The sequence below is a fragment of the Bufo bufo genome, chromosome 10 (genome assembly GCF_905171765.1).
Source record: "Bufo bufo chromosome 10, aBufBuf1.1, whole genome shotgun sequence".
Classification (NCBI taxonomy): Eukaryota; Metazoa; Chordata; class Amphibia; order Anura; family Bufonidae; genus Bufo; species Bufo bufo.
Window position 1 is genome coordinate 45,975,602 of NC_053398.1, and position 17,731 is coordinate 45,993,332.

The 17,731-nt window shown below is 47.8% G+C and overlaps 1 protein-coding gene across 1 annotated transcript; it reads left to right on the forward strand.

Annotated features, from left to right (window-relative positions):
• Window positions 1-12,611: 12,611 nt before the first annotated feature.
• LOC120980030 (protein kinase C delta type-like) lies at window positions 12,612-17,452 on the forward strand. Its single transcript, XM_040408896.1, has 5 exons — window positions 12,612-13,309; window positions 13,437-13,690; window positions 16,540-16,602; window positions 16,736-17,290; window positions 17,377-17,452. Exons 1-5 carry the CDS (start codon window positions 13,061-13,063, stop codon window positions 17,450-17,452), a joined length of 1,197 nt encoding a protein of 398 aa, XP_040264830.1. The 5' UTR covers window positions 12,612-13,060.
• Window positions 17,453-17,731: the final 279 nt, after the last annotated feature.

Below are 17,731 nucleotides of genomic sequence, written 5' to 3' on the forward strand. Positions count from 1 at the left end.
CCCTAAAATAGCTAAAACTAAAAACAAACTAAAAACTACTTCCAAAAATATTCAGCTTTGATATTAATGAGTTTTTTGGGTTCATTGAGAACATGGTTGTTGTTCAATAATAAAATTAATCCTCAAAAATACAACTTGCCTAATAATTCTGCACTCCCTGTATGCAAATTTATGATAAACAGAAATTGCATCAGTGTTTCTGCTTCGGCTGTGCTTCTCCATTTTGGTCGTATACGCCCCCCGTTAGGCTACTTTCACACTAGCGTTCGGGTGTCCGCTCGTGCGCACCGTTTGAAGGGGCTCACGAGCAGCCCCGAACGCATCCGTCTGGCAGCAATGCATTCTCAATGGAGGCGGATCCACTGAGAATGCATCCGCCTGCCAGCGTTCAGCCTTCGCTCCGCTCAGTTTGCGGACACCTGAACGCTGCCTGCAGCGTTCGGGTGTCCGCCTGGCCGTGCGGAGGCGAGCGGATCCGTCCACACTTACAATGTAAGTCAATGGGGACGGATCCGCTTGAAGATGACACTATATGGCTCAATCTTCAAGCGGATCCGTTCCCCATTGACTTTCAATGTAAAGTCTGAACGGATCCGCTCAGACAACTTTCACACTTCCAAAATTTTCTAAGTTTTAATGTAGACGCATCCGTTCTGAACGGATGCGAACGTCTGCATTATCGGAGCGGATCCGTCTGATGAAACATCAGACGGATCCGCTCCGAACGCAAGTGTGAAAGTAGCCTTAAAGGTACTTTTACGCTTGACAATTACCACCATGTTTTGCTGCTTTTCATAGAAGTGTAATAATAAAGTGGTCAGTGTTAACAGAGGAGAATATCAATGCTAAAACTGTTGTTTATCACTGAACATCAGTGGGGATGTGGTTACATTAATAATTGTGCCAGCACTAGGGTTGAGCGAACCCGAACTGTAAAGTTCGGGTTTGTACCAAACTTTAGGATTTTTGGACCCCGGATCCGAACCCGAAAATTTCAGTAAAAGTTTGGGTTCGGGTTTGGTGTTCGGCGCTTTCTTGGCGCTTTTTGAAAGGCTGCACAGCAGCCAATCAAACAAGCGTCATAGCATGGCTGTGATTGGCCAGAGCAGCATGTGACCCAGGCTCTATATAAGCTTGAGTCACATAGCGGTACACATCACTCTGCTGTTACAAGTGTAGGGAGAGGATGCTGCTGGACTTGTGATTTCAGGGAGAGAATAGGAGAGAATCTAAGTCAGCGATCTACCTAGAAATAGTTGTGTGGGTACAGGACACAATCGTTTTACACTGCCTTGAGGCCATTGACCAAAAAAATAAATAACTTTTAGAATTCTGTTAGTTAGGTGGGTGGCGGCGGCGGCCATTTTATGCATGCTCAGTTCACCAGCACTGCATCTGAGCTTTTGGGACATTGCAAATCACAATTTTTGGGGGGCAAACTACAACATCTGGATTAGTCAGTGTGCAATTTAAGGTAGAAATACACCCATAATTTTCTGGGGTTTGAAAAACACACTTTTTTTTCTTTCAAAAAACAGTATTTTAAGTTTATTATATACAGCTTTCATATTCTGTTAGCAAAAAAAGACTTTTTTGGCAATCTACAACATCTGTATTAGTCAGTGTGCAATTTAAGCTAGAAATTCACCCATCATTTTCTGGGGTTTGAAAAACACACTTTTTTTGACAAAAAACACAATTTTCAGGCCTTGCAGCATCAGCACGTGTGAAATTACAGGCTTATATACTGCTGTCAAATTCAGTTGTTAAACAAACACTCGTTTAGTCACAAAAAATTTAGTTGGCAGCCTTTGATGCAGATGTCATTGTGAGATTCACCCTTAATACATTTGGGTTACATTCAGAGATTTTAAATACTGCCATTTGGTGCACCAATATTGAATTCAGGCCTACACTGGTTCAGGGCGTGTGTGATCCCCACTATACATACAGGGGTTTGAATCAGGCATTTGAAATACAGCCATTTGAAATACAGCCATTTTGTGCAAAGATATATTTACTTCAGGCCTACACTGATTCAGGGCGTGTGAGATTTCCCCTATACATACAGGGGTTTGGTTCAGCCATTTGAAATTCAGCCATTTGAAATACAGCCATTTGAAATACAGCCATTTTGTGCAAAGATATATTTTCTTCAGGCCAATAGTGGTTCAGACCGTGTGAGATACCCCCTCTACAGACAGGGGTTTGAATCAGGCATTTAAAATATAGCCATTTAAAATACAGCCATTTTGGGCAAAGAAATATTTACTTCTGGCCTACGGTGGTTCAGGCCCGGTGAGATACCGCCTCTACATACAGGGGTTTGAATCAGGCATTTGAAATACAGCCATTTGAAATACAGCCATTTTGTGCAAATATATATTTACTTCAGGCCTACACTGATTCAGAACGTGTGAGATCCCCCCTATACATACAGGGGTTTGATTCAGCCATTTGAAATACAGCCAATTGAAATACAGCCATTTTTTGCAAAGATATATTTACTTCAGGCCTACAGTGGTTCAGACTGTGTGAGATTGCCCCTCTACATACAGGGGTTTGAATCAGGCATTTGAAATACAGCCATTTTGGGCAAAGAAATTTTTACTTCTGGCCTACAGTGGTTCAGGCCCGGTGAGATACTGTCACAGCCACTATCTCTGGCTGTGACCTTCCGTTCTTGCTCGTTCAGCGCTCCTCGCTGAAGTTCTGTTCCTGTGTGTCATTTGTGGTTCTGTATGGGTTAACTCCCCTGTGTTCCTATTTGGAGTTAATCCTCTGTCTGCTCCATGGGTGTGGCCTCTCTGCTGCACCCATGGAACCTGTATATAAGACCTCATGCACACGACCGTTGTGTGCAACCGTTTCCGTTGTGCCGTTTTCCGTTTTTTTTCGCGGACCCATTGACTTTCAATGGGTCCGTTGAAAAATCGGAAAATGCACCGTTTTGCAGCCGAGACCGTGATCCGTGTATCCTGTCCGTCAAAAAAATACGACCTGTCCTATTTTTTTGACGGACAACGGTTCACGGACCCATTCAAGTCAATGGGTCCGTGAAAGAACACGGATGCACACAAGATTGGCATCCGTGTCCGTGATCTGTGGCCGTAGGTTACTTTCATACAGAATGATCCAAAGATCCGTCTGCATAAAAGCTTTTTCAGATCTAAGTTTTCACTTCGTGAAAACTCAGATCCGACAGTATATTCTAACACAGAAGCGTTCCCATGGTGATGGGGACGCTTCTAGTTAGAATACACTACAAACTGTGTACAAGACTGCCCCCTGCTGCCTGGCAGCACCCGATCTCTTACAGGGGGCCGTGATCAGCACAATTAACACCTTCAGGTGCGGCACCTGAAGGGGTTAATTGTACTATCATATCCCCCTGTAAGAGATCAGGGCTGCCAGGCAGCAGGGGGCAGACCCCCCCCCCCTCCCCAGTTTGAATATCATTGGTGGCCAGTGCGGCCCCCCCCCTCTATTGTAATAATAGGTTGGTGGCCAGTGCGGCCCCCCCGTCCCTCTATTGTAATAATTTGTTGGTAGCACAGTGTGCGCCCCCCCCCTCCCTCCCTCTATTGTAATAATTTGTTGGTGCCACAGTGTGCGCCCCCATCGGCCCCCCCTCCCTCTATAGCATTAACAACATTGGTGGCCAGTGTGCGGCCTCCCATCTCCCCCCCCCCCCATCATTGGTGGCAGCGGAGTTCCGATCGGAGTCCCAGTTTAATTGCTGGGGCTCCGATCGGTAACCATGGCAACCAGGACGCTACTACAGTCCTGGTTGCCATGGTTACTTAGCAATAGTACAATAGTAGAAGATTCATACTTACCTGCTGCTGGCTGCTGCGATGTTCGTGTCCGGCCGGGAGCTCCACCTACTGGTAAGTGACAGGTCTGTGCGGCGCATTGCTTAATGATCTGTCACTTACCAGTAGGAGGAGCTCCCGGCCGGACACAGACATCGCAGCTCCCAGGTAAGTATGAATCTTTTACTATTGTACTATTGCTAGTAACCCGCTGCCACCAATGATCGGGGGGGGGGGGAGATGGGAGGCCGCACACTGGCCACCAATGTTTTTAATGCTATAGAGGGAGGGGGGGCCGATGGGGGGGCGCACACTGTGCCACCAACGATTTATTACAATAGAGGGAGGAAGGGGGGGGGCGCACACTGTGCCACCAACGATTTATTACAATAGAGGGAGGAGGGGGGGGGGGGGGCGCACACTGTGCCACCAACGAATTATTACAATAGAGGGAGGAAGGGGGGGGGGGCGGGGGGGCGCACACTGTGCCACCAACGAATTATACAATAGAGGGAGGAAGGGGGGGGGCCGCACTGGCCACCAATGATATTTAAACTGGGGAGGGGGAGGGGGTCTTCCCCCTGCTGCCTGGCAGCCCTGATCTCTTACAGGGGGATATGATAGTACAATTAACCCCTTCAGGTGCGGCACCTGAGGGGTTAATTGTGCTGATCACGGCCCCCTGTAAGAGATCGGATGCTGCTAGGCAGCAGGGGGCAGTCATGTACACAGTTTGTAGTGTATTCTAACTAGAAGCGTCCCCATCACCATGGGAACGCCTCTGTGTTAGAATATACTGTCGGAAATGAGGTTTCACGATCTAACTCATATCCGACAGTATATTCTAACATAGAGGCGTTCCCATGGTGATGGGGACACTTCAAGTTAAAATATACCATCGGATTGGAGAAAACTCCGATCCGATGGTATAAGGGACTCCAGACTTTACATTGAAAGTCAATGGGGACGGATCCGTTTGAAATGGCACCATATTGTGTCAACGTCAAACGGATCCGTCCCCATTGACTTGCATTGTAATTCAGGACGGATCTGTTTGGCTCCGCACGGCCAGGCGGACACCAAAACAACTTTTTTTTCATGTCCGTGGATCCTCCAAAAATCAAGGAAGACCCACGGACGAAAAAACGGTCACGGATCACGGGAAAACGGAACCCCGTTTTGCGGACCGCAAAAAAATACGGTCGTGTGCATGAGGCCTAAGGCTGAGGTTTCCTCAGTTCTGTGTCAGCTCTCCTGGTGTGTGTTGTCTTGTCCTGCTCCTGGTTTGTACTCTCTCTCCCATGCTGCTGACCCATGGGATCCGTGTCTGTCTGTCTGTGCTCTGTGGGTTTCCCTACTTGTTCATTTACGTCCTCTTTCCCGTCCGCTTTCCTGTCTTCCTGTTCTGCCAGTTATGTTTTAGTTACTTTGTGTTTATTCATATGTCTGTGTTCAGCAAGCCTTTGCAGCAGAGTGGCATGACAAGACCATGCAGTTTACTACTGGTGGAGCAAGTCCTTCTCTGCTCATTGCCACTCCTGCTCCCTTGCGTGAACTCCTGCTTGTATTATTAGTTGCCCTGTTTTGTTTTTTCCTGTCTGTTATGTTTGCCTATGTGCCGTCTGTACCTTCTGGTACCTGTTGTCCATTCGTTCCTGCTGTCACTGTCTAGTTCACGCTCCAGAGTGGACCCTGGCAACTTCCTGCGGCAAAGTCTAACCCTACCTTCTGGGGCCCTAGTGAAAACCAGGAGTTGCTTAGTTACGCCCCTCTGGAGTTTTACTAGACAGTGGCGCAGTGGGGGTTTTCTCCCACTGTGCGGACGGTACATAGAGCTCATGTTTTCTCTGTGCTGCCTTTCATGTTTTTGTTTGTGCAATAAACTCTTATGTGTCTGTTCCTGATTTCCGTTTATTGCTTGACGACGCGGTGGTCACTCCTGGGACCTCCAACTCGTGACAGATACCGCCTCTACATACAGGGGTTTGAATCAGGCATTTGAAATACAGCCATTTTGTGCAAATATATATTTACTTCAGGCCTACACTGATTCAGAACGTGTGAGATCCCCCCTATACATACAGGGGTTTGATTCAGCCATTTGAAATACAGCCAATTGAAATACAGCCATTTGAAATACAGCCATTTTTTGCAAAGATATATTTACTTCAGGCCTACAGTGGTTCAGACCGTGTGAGATTCCCCCTCTACATACAGGGGTTTGAATCAGGCATTTGAAATACAGCCATTTAAAATACAGCCATTTTGGGCAAAGAAATATTTACTTCAGGCCTACAGTGGTTCAGACCGTGTGAGATACTTCCTCTACATACAGGGGTTTGATTCAGGGATTTGAAATACAGCCATTTTGTGCTAAGATATATTTACTTCAGGCCTACAGTGGTTCAGACTGTGTGAGATACCCCCTCTACATACAGGGGTTTGAATCAAGCATTTGAAATACAGCCATTTTAAATACAGCCATTTTGAGCAAAGAAATATTTACTTCAGGTCTACAGTGGTTCAGACCAAGTTAGATACTCCCTCTACATACAGGGGTTTAATTCAGAGATTTGAAATACAGCCATTTGAAATACAGCCATTTTGTGCAAAAAAATATTTACTTCAGGTCTACAGTGGTTCAGACCGTGTTAGATAACACCCTACATACAGGGGTTTGAATCGGGCATTAGAAATACAGCCATTTTGTGCAAAGATATATTTACTTCAGGCCTACAGTGGTTCAGACTGTGTGAGATACTCCCTCTACATACAGGGGTTTGAATCAGGCATTTGAAATACAGGTATTTGAAATACAGCCATTTTGTGCAGAGATATATTTACTTCAGGCCTACACTGATTCAGGGCATGTGTGTGATCCCCCTATACATATAGGGGTTTGAATCAGGCATTTGAAATACAGCCATTTTGTGCAAAGATATATTTACTTCAGGATTACACTGGTTCAGACCGTGTGAGATACCCCCCTACATACAGGGGTTTGAATCAGGCATTTGAAATACAGCCATTTGAAATACAGCCATTTGAAATACAGCCGTTTTGTGCAAAGATATATTTACTTTAGGCCTACAATGATTCAGGGCGTGTGTGATCCCCCCTATACATACAGGGGTTTGAATCAGGCATTTGAAATACAGCCATTTTGTGCAAAGATATATTTACTTCAGGCCTACACTGGTTCAGACCGTGTGAGATACCCCACTATATACAGGGGTTTGAATCAGGCATTTGAAATATAGCTATTTGAAATACAGCCATTTTGTGCAAAGATATATTTACTTCAGGCCTACACTGATTCAGGGCATGTGAGCTCCCCTCTATACATACAGGGGTTTGGTTCAGCCATTTGAAATACAGCCATTTTGTGCAAACATATATTTACTTCAGGCCTACAGTGGTGCAGGCCCTGTGAGTTACCCACTCTACATACAGGGGTTTGAATCAGGCATTTGAAAAATACAGCCTTTTGAAATACAGCCATATTGTGCAAAGATATATTTACTTCAGGCCTACACTGGTTCAGACCGTGTGAGATACCCCCTACATACAGGGGTTTGAATCAGGCATTTGAAATACAGCCATTTAAAATACAGCTATTGTGGGCAAAAAAATATTTACTTCAGGCCTACAGTGGTTCAGGCCCTGTGAGATACCGCCTCTACATACAGGGGTTTGAATCAGGCATTTTAAATACAGCCAAATGAAATACAGCCATTTTGTGCAAAGATATATTTACTTCAGGCCTACACTGGTTCAGGCCGTGTGAGATACACCCTCTAAATACAGGGGTTTGATTCAGGCATTTAAAATACAGCCATTTTGTGCAAAAATATCTTTTATTGAGGATTAGTCTGGTTCAGGCCGTGTGAGATACACCCTTTACATACTGTCGTTCTATTCTACTATTAATTAAACACCCATTTAGGGCAAGATCCTAAATTCGAAAAATATGAGGAGAGCGTCAAATAAGGGACGTGGCCCAGGTCGTGGTGCTGCTAATGGAGCTCCTGTTGCAGAGAGAGGATGTGATCGATCTGTGCCAGCTACACGCACAAGTGAAACCCCTTCCTCAGATGTAAGTAGGCGACAAAACCTGCAGCGGTATTTGGTCGGGCCTAATGCTGCTCTACGAATGGTGAGGCCTGAACAAGTACAGGCGATAGTAGATTGGGTTGCTGACAGTGGATCCAGTTCCTTCACATTGTCTCCCACCCAGTCTCCTGCTGAAAGACCACAGTTAGCACCTGAAGCCGATGTCCAACAGTCTTTCACCTCACCCCCTTGCAAATCAGCCAAGCAGTCTGAACCCCAAGTCATGCAGCAGTCTCTTCTGCTTTTTAATGACTCTGTTAGCAGGGTTTCCCAGGGCCATCCACCTAGCCCTGCCCCAGAAGTGGAAGAGATTGAGTGCACCAATGCCCAACCACTTATTTTTCAAGGTGAGTACATGGGAGGACCATCGCAGCACGTCTCGGGTGATGACGAAACACAGGTGCCAACTGCTGGGGTTTTCGAAAGTGTGCAGACCAACAAGGAGGGCAGGGGTGAAGACTGGGTGGAAGATGATGTGGAGGACGATGAGGTCCTCGACCCCACATGGAATCAAGGTCATGCGAGTGACCTATGTAGTTCGGAGGAAGAGGCGGTGGTCGCACAGAGCCACCAGCACAGCAGAAAAAGGAGCAGGGTGCAAAAGTGGAGCGGCCGTCCTTTAGACAGTACGCCTGCTACTGCCCACCGCAGCAAGGGACCGAGCACACCAAAGCCAGCTCCAAGGAGTTCCCTGGTGTGGCAGTTCTTCATACAATGTGCTGACGACAAGACACGAGTGGTTTCCATGCTGTGAGCCTGAAGCGAGGCATAAACGTTCTCAACCTGAGAACGACCTGCATGACCAGGCATTTAAGTGCTGTATATAGGAGTTCATGTTATGTTTCCATACATACTGATGTGTTGATGTCTATATTGGTGTTGAGCAAAATTTTAAATAGATTGCTCAACATCCGCAGGGAGACTGCAGTAGAAATGGCATATACCTTTATGTTGGGGGGGGAGATCCAAGCCAGTTGGCGGCCAAAGCCTGCTCCACATCCAACAATGGGAAAGCTCCTGATGTCCAGGCCTGCATTATGGCAGTTGCTGTTGAAGTAACGAAAAGAAGCACCTGCAGCAGGAGCAGTGACATCTCCAGGACCAAAGAGGAGGAGGCACCTCTTCCAGACCTGTGACTGGAGGGATATATCAACAGGTATTGGCAGCAAGAGGGACGAGCAGCAACAACTTTCCCAGGCTAAATAATAGTGGGCTGCATATGGACACTTATCCCAGTGTGAATGCAAATGGAAGAGAACGGGGAGCACAAATTCTCTAAGATGTTCTCTGATTATACCCACAACTAAGTCACGAGCCACAGAGCTTAGGTCCAAGTAATGCCCTGTGTGCTGCCAACTGCTGCCGTCCTGCCTACTTGTTACAGCAGTGGGTGTGGAACCACTGTGTCAACCGTACAGATTTGACTTGGGGCTAATCCTAAGGGCGTTATCCTGGCATTCCCCTGGTTTTCACCCCCTATACATGTATCTAAACTTCTCTGCAGGGGAATCACCAGGCCGCTACCTCCTAGAGTAGTCTCTGTTTGGATAACTGCTGACCCACGGGGGTCAAGAGGCACTGAGGCAATGCACAGAGGGATCAGGCAAGACTGTATATAGACACAGGCCAAGGTCAAGGCAGGCACAGGGTGTGTAATCCGATAAAACAGACTGAGGTCAGGACGGGCAGCTCAGGGTCAATATGGAGATCAGAAAGAGAAGGGTAAAATACAGAAAACAGACAGAGGTTTTTAACAGGCAAGAAACCAAACTATGGCACCTTTGCAGTGAATTTGCAACTAGACAACCGATTGTTTGGGCACCGGAGAAGTTGCCTTAGGCAACCCAAGATGACCAGCCATTGGCTGGTGTGAATTAAGGTGCATGCACTGTCTCTTCCAAGAACTGGAAGGAGCACATGCCCTACTGCTAAAGAAGCGAGACTTTGCTGTCAAGAGGCAGGCTGCAGAGTGTAGGGAGGAACAGCCATTTGGCTCCAGCCACCGGGCCCACCAAGAAGGGGCAGAGTAAACATGACGGGTCTGCTCGGAGGGCACTGGATGTTTATTTAATACCACTGTTCCTAGACACATGAGGAAGTGAATGGTAACTTTCCTAGCAGCTTCTAATGAGAAAGACAATGCTAATGATGTTAAAAGTCAGACATGTTGGTAAGAATTTTTAGATATTTCCATGAAAGTGTTAAGGCTGTATTACACAGCCCTTCTGGCAATGGCCTGCTCACTAGCGGTGGAGGCCACTGCTATTACATCACTATACCATCGCTCTACCCCATGCTGTGTAGTGGTTTGCAGGAGGCAAAAGATTTGAACTGCCCGATGAATGAGCGTTTGCTTGTTCATCGGACAATCGGCGTCAGTATTACACTACATGATGATCGCTAATGAGTGGTCATACGAACACTCGTTAGCAATCATCTTCCGAAACATTAGCAGGTGTAATACAGGCTTTACTGTTTAGCAGTGTTGGTCTCATCCACTAGTGACGTGCCTCACTTGCTTGGGCACAGACTGGTGCCTACTGTACCTACCTACTGTAGAAGCTCTGCCTACCACAGCATTATTGGCCCCAACTACCACCAACGTGGCTACTTGCTTACCCCGCCTACCACATATGACCACTTGTAGATGTGTTTCCCAGGCCACTTTATAATCCAATCTGCTCCTATATATTCAGAGATAAGCGGCGATGAATAGACACTGCTTGGGGTCTACGAACATCAGTGCATTCTGACATCTGCATGTGCCGAGTAGACATAATTTACAGACATGTCAAAACCCAGGAACATCTATCACCTAAATATTTCCATTCACATTATCAGAAGAACTCCACTATTTATAATGAGATAGATAGATAAGGCTATGTTCACATCAGAGATACTGCTGTATGGTTTTAAAATCTGGCATGGGATCTCAAAACCACAGCAAAACCCTTCCATTGTAATAATACAACCGGCTGCATTCGTTCAGAACGGATCCAATTCCATTATAATTGAAAATGAAGAAACCGAATCCGGCACCATGGACATTGTTTTTGGGGCCAGATCCCACTTGTTCATTTCAGTTTCCCTTGCCACACACAATAACGCTGCTTGCATGGGAACCCAACAAACCAGAACGGAATGCATTCTGGTGCACTTCATTCCGGGTTGTTCGGTTTTAAGAGCCTGTTCCACATCTCAAAACTGGACAGCGCAACGCAGATGTGAAAGTAGCCTAAACCAGCAGCACCGTCACAGTAAGGGGTGGTGCAATCCCTCTGGAATCTCAGGAGAAAGACGTGCAATTAGATAAAACAAGCTCGACAAATGCCTCATTGTGCTGAAACGTGGCATGGGTGAATAAAGCGGGTCCACCACACTTATCACTTATCTGGAGTGCTGCCTCTATAGTCAAATACTATGATATTATAAAATATATATAATAAAAATATTAAAGTATTTTTCATCAGACCTCAGACTGGAGCCCCAATCTTCATCACACCTCCCATCAGACTAAGCTTGGGCGATATATCAGTATGTATGGTATACCGCAGAAATGGTGATATGGCGACATAGATATGTATATAGATGTATATTGACAGCTTTGGCTGCTTCCAAAACATGCCCGGCGCGTACTGATGGGTCCAGGATACAGTGTGGGATATAAGGGCGCATTTACACCAGCAGATTATCTGCCCAATATCTGTCTAATCCAATAGCAGGTGTGTATAACTAAAGATCTGTGTGTAATTGGCCATCTGACGAATGACTGGTTAGAAAATCTGTCAGATAATCTGCTGGTGTTACCTTCTTGAAGTAGAACCAAAACCATGCTGCTCTCCGCTGTGCTGCTAACCTACTCCCTGCGCTACATGGTTCCCACCACAGTCATGCTGGGCACTGCGCCAACCTACCTGCTGTCATGGGGCTGCTGGAAGGCACTGTGCTGCCTGAAAACTTATACCATCGGGGGATGCGATCAGCAGTTCTACAACATCTACCAGAGCATGGTGCTCTTCTTCTTCCAGCACTACACTGGGGTGCAGGTCAGGACTCGCTGCAGGAGGTCAAATGTGTCGACTCTGGGGTGGTGGTGGAGACTGGGGTGCCAGGTGATCGGGGCATGTGTTTAGAAGCTGGACATCACCTGCATGTGCTCTGATGCCCACTGTAATATTACCAGGGAGTTTTACAGAGGACACTGATACACTGCACATTACCAGGAAGTGTTATAGTACCCACTGTGATATACTGTACATTACCAGGAAGTGTTATAGAGGCCACTGTGATATATTGTACATCGACAGTGTGTTCTCTAGTGCCCACCGTAAAATTACCATGGGTGCAACAAGGAGACAATCCTGTAGCCTCCATACTGTATAATGTCTCCTTGTTGCCCCCACACACTAATGTCTCCTTGTAGCCCCCATACTATGGGATAAATGGGTATTTATTACAATATATATATATATGTATATACACGCCAATAAATGAATTTGCAGAACTCCCAAATAAGTCCAATAAAAAAAGGCGATTTATTCTTCCCTGTACAGCGACGTTTCTGTCCTATCACAGGACTTTTCTCTGACAGGACAGAAATGTCGCTGTCTGTACGTGGAAGAATAAATCCTCTTTTTTGATTGGACTTTTTGGGAGCGCTGCGACTTCTTCACAGGTGTACATCTGAGGGCTGTGGATCCAGGCCCTGGTCGCTGGCACCCTGTATACTATTTTTCCTGGAAGTGCTGCTTTGTGCATTACATATAATGAATTTCCACACAACTGATCTTATAACAACATGCCAGTACAGTGTGTGATGAACTATGGGCACCACTGCCACCCCTCATACACCAGTCACATCACCTGCCCCCATCCACTAATAACATGGCACTAGAAGATGCCGCCATGTAGTTCTCTCTCATTCCTCTGGACACTGGACTGCCACTCAAGATGCCCACCTCACAGCAAACATGGCAGAGCATGTCCATGGTCCACTGCCAGGAGATGCCACCTGAGGATTCCATCGTGAACTCTGACCCCCTGCACACGACCAACTGGCGTTCAGATTCAACTGTCGACGGCAGCGAGCAGAGGCGGTCTACAGATTGGAAGATTTTTGGAGTTTTTCGACAATGGCGTCCACTGGACAGACAGAAGACAGCGAGGAGGAGAAGAGGGAAGAAAAGAGGAAGAGGGAAGAGGAGAGCATCGCTGGATCCAGCGCCTCAAGGAAGAGGAGAGCAACCGAGGAGAGCGGATCGGAGGATGAGGGGCTGACATCAGACAGCAGCCAAGACACTGACACGTCCAGCCCCTATGCCAGGCTTACCATCAGCCGCTTCACCATCCACCAGGTCTTGGGCAGGGGCAGCTTTGGCAAAGTAAGTTTTAGTATTTTTTTTTAAATTCATTTCTAATACAATATTTCCATTTTATCCCCATCTATTGCTTTCTGTTATCAGCTATTTCATGCTGGGTAAATGAGTATTCTCCATTTCTTTTCCTCAGGTGGTCCTGGCATCAGTCCCTGGCCGAAATATCTACACGGCCGTCAAAATGATCGACAAAAAGTGGGACAATGCAGACACCATCACGAGAGAGCGGAGGATACTCCTGGCCACCAGAGCCTGCCCGTTCCTATGCCACCTGTATGCCGCACATCAGTCTCAGGAGCGGGCATATTTCATCACGGAGTATCTCTCCGGTGGCAGCCTGGAGGCTTTGATCAATATGTGCGGCTACCTGAATACTGACAGCGTAAGGTAAGAGAATGGGGAATAAAAACTGAGGTCAGAGGTACAGTTAGGAGAGGGATGGAGGGCATGTCCCAAGGTGCAAGGTGGCGGTGTAATTCTTGGTAACTTCTTGTTCAGGGTATTTACATGCAGATCTATGGCACCAAACTAAATGTAGTGGTAGTAGTATCTATTACTCTGTAGTGGTCGGTCAGGTGGATAAACAAAGCAGTGAATGGAAAGAATACAGGCTGCCATAAAACAGCACTTCTTCTCTGCTAGTGACCTCCCAGCAGGGCCGGACTGGGGATAAAAACCAGCCCTGGAAAAAGTTGCATACCAGCCCCACAGCATTGCGTCATTATTTACTTGTTTATAATAGGAGAAAGCATTCATTTTAAAACACGTGTGTAAACACGAATATGAACTTTGCCCCACGATAGCCCTTTTGTAGAACCCCCATAAAAACTTACAGTTACTTGACTTGGCCCTTGGGGATCTCGGACGCCACTTCCACACTTTGGCCGGGGGCTCGGCGGAGCTGATGTTGTGCTTTAACCTAATGAGAAAGATTTCATAATAAGGATTTGGAGAAAGGGCAGAAGGATAGCAGAGCAGGGAGAGGCCGGTGCTGCTACTAGGGGGTCATACCATGGGGGAGTAATAAAGCCCACCATAATGCCTCCCAGTAGTAATAATTCTCCTTATAATATGCAAAACATACCCCTTTGTAATGCCCCCAGTTGAGCTAATGTTCCCATAATGTGCCAATATAAAATACCCCTTCTCAGTGCCCCCGTAGATGACCCCCATAGTGCCCCCCCCTTCCCCATAGTACCCACCATAATGTGTCCCAGTATAAAATGCCCCTATACAGAGCCCCCATATAAAATATCTTCTTTTTTAGCCTCAGTAGATGCCCCTATAGTGCCCCCCAATAATCTGCAGTAAGATGTGCCCCCATAGATGCCCCAATCATGTGCCAGTAATAAGAGCCCCCCCCACCATCATGTGCCAGTAGCCAGAGCCCCCCCATATCATGTGTCAGTAGCCAGAGCCCCCCCATATCATGTGTCAGTAGCCAGAGCCCCCCATATCATGTGCCAGTAGCCAGAGTGCCCTCAATCATGTGCCAGAAATAAGAGCCCCCCCCACCATCATGTGCCAGTAGCCAGAGCCCCCCATATCATGTGCCAGTTGCCAGAGCCCCCCCATATCATGTGCCAGTAGCCAGAGCCACCCCATATCATGTGCCAGTAGCCCCCCTTATGTGCCAGTAGCCCCCCTTATCATGTGCCAGTAGCCCCCCTTATCATGTGCCAGTAGCCCCCCTTATCATGTGCCAGTAGCCCCCTTATCATGTGCCAGTAGCCCCCCTTATCATGTGCCAGTAGCCCCCCTTATCATGTGCCAGAGCCCCCCTTATCATGTGCCAGAGCCCCCCCCTTATCATGTGCCAGAGCCCCCCCTTATCATGTGCCAGTAGCCAGAGCCCCCCCATATCATGTGCCAGTAGCCAGAGCCCCCCCCCCCATATCATGTGCCAGTAGCCAGAGCCCCCCCCATATCATGTTCCAGTAGCCAGATCCCCCCCATTATCATGTGCCAGTAGCCAGAGTGCCCCCATATCATGTGCCAGTAGCCAGAGTGCCCCCATATCATGTGCCAGTAGCCCCCCATATCATGTGCCAGTAGCCCCCCTTATCATGTGCCAGCCCAGTAGCCCCCCTTATCATGTGCCAGCCCAGTAGCCCCCCTTATCATGTGCCAGCCCAGTAGCCCCCCTTATCATGTGCCAGCCCAGAAGCCCCCCTTATCATGTGCCATCCCAGCCCAGTAGTCCCCCCTTATGTGCCAGCCCAGTAGCCCCCCTTATGTGCCAGCCCAGTAGCCCCCCTTATCATGTGCCAGCCCAGCCCAGTAGTCCCCCCTTATCATGTGCCAGCCCAGTAGCCCCCCTTATCATGTGCCAGCCCAGCCCAGTAGTCCCCCCCTTATGTGCCAGCCCAGTAGCCCCCCTTATGTGCCAGCCCAGTAGCCCCCCTTATCATGTGCCAGCCCAGCCCAGTAGTCCCCCCTTATCATGTGCCAGCCCAGTAGCCCCTCTTATCATGTGCCAGCCCAGCCCAGTAGTCCCCCCCTTATGTGCCAGCCCAGTAGCCCCCCTTATCATGTGCCAGCCCAGTATTGTACCTATATAAAAAAAAAAAAAAAAAAAAGAATACACTTATACTTACCTCCAGCAATGCGATGCGATGCAGGCCGCCTCTTCTGTCTGTGTCCCTCGCTATACGGCTCAGGCGACGCGATGACGTCATCGCGCCGCCTGCACCGGCCTCTGATAGGCTGCCAGCACTAAGCCGGCAGCCTATCAGAGGAACAGGAGGGGACACACCTCTCCCTCCTCTGCCGCAGCACAGGCATCTGTATTGCCGTCCTGAGGACGGCAATACAGATGACTATTGAGATGAGCGCTTCCGCAATGGAGGCGCTCATCTCCTGCTCTGCCCTGCCGCCGGCCGCGGCCGCCCCCACTTGTCACCAGGGCCGCGGCCTTGCGGCACTCAGGCTTGCCGGCCCACCGGGAAATTTCCCGGTATCCCGGCAGGCCAGTCCGGCCCTGCCTCCCAGGATCCTTCATAACATGATATTAGGGAAATTCTAGGGAAGGATTTGATTATATTAGACCAGGGATCAGAAACCTTCGGCACTCCAGCTGTTGTGAAACTACAACTCCCAGCATGCTCCTTTCACTTCTATGGGAGTTCAGAAAACAGCCAAGCAAGTTTACATGATGGGAGACGTAGTTTCACAACACCTAGAGTGCCAGAGGTTGCTGATCCCTGCATTAGACTATTCTCTGTTCTCCCCATCAGATTCTACACAGCAGAGCTGGTATGTGGCCTCCAGTTCCTCCATGGACACAACATCGTCCACCGGTGAGCAGAACTTTCCCCCTTCTCTCTGTTCCCTTTACAGGCTGGAGATCATGCATCCAGCTTTACTAGAGTCCTACATTTCTATTTGCACGGTCTTGAAAATTTGTAATTTTCTTGTATTATTTCACTACAGAGATCTGAAGCCGCTTAACATCATGTTGGATGCAGATGGACACATCCGTATAATTGACCTTGGGCTGGCCCAAGATGGTGTCACCGCCTCCAATAAGATCCGTGGAGTGACGGGAAGCCTTTATTACATGGCCCCCGAGATACTTCTTAGGAAAAGTTACAGCACAGCAGTTGACTGGTGGAGTCTGGGGATTGTGGTGTCCAGGATGGCATCAGGACACCACCCATTTCACTATGGCCCCTTCCGAAAGACGGCTCGCACAGCCATTACCACCCATGAGCCAAACATTCCATCTTGGCTTCATGCTGATGTGCAACATCTTGTTGCAAAACTGCTGTGCAAGAAACCTAAGAAGCGTCTCGGTGTGCGTGGCAACATACGGATGCATCCACTGTTTTCCACCATCGGCTGGAAGGAACTGGAGGAGAGGAGGGCACGGCCGCCATTTACACCATTTCAGCGGGTTCTGGAGAAGCAACATCTGTGTTGGCCGAAGGATAAGAGAGCCCATCACCCCGTGGCCGAATTTAGCTACATGTCACCTAGCTGGGCCCGGTAAGATTCTCATCCTCTGAGGATAACTCATCAGTTGTGGTCATCATTGCCCTTCTGTGTATGACTATGTCTCTGCTTCTTCTTAGGTGGATGAGAAGATCTGGGCTGGGAGGGAGTCCACGACCATCTGGTGAGAGATCACTATATAAACAGAACACCTAACATTAAATCACAACATTATATTTGATGTTACATGGCTAAATGCTTTATTATATGACCATTCCTTAAGATAACAGAATCTACAGTAAATAGATTTATTTGAGTGTCTTCCTGTAATGTCTTCCAGGATGAAATCCTGCCAACTTCCCAGAACTTTGTGCCTCCTCCTGACCAATGCCTCTATGCTGTTCTGTCACCTCGGCTGTCACATCTCTCTCCATACCATCCTGATGCCTCATCACTGCCATAGCTGCCCCAGGCCCGTGACCTGACATCCTCCGA

Coding starts and splice junctions, on each gene's coding strand:
- LOC120980030 (XM_040408896.1), top strand. CDS start 13,061: ATGGCGTCCACTGGACAGACAGAAGACAGCGAGGAGGAGAAGAGGGAA. Junction 16,603..16,735: donor GGACACAACATCGTCCACCG/GTGAGCAGAACT, acceptor ATTTCACTACAG/AGATCTGAAGCCGCTTAACA. Junction 17,291..17,376: donor ATGTCACCTAGCTGGGCCCG/GTAAGATTCTCA, acceptor GCTTCTTCTTAG/GTGGATGAGAAGATCTGGGC.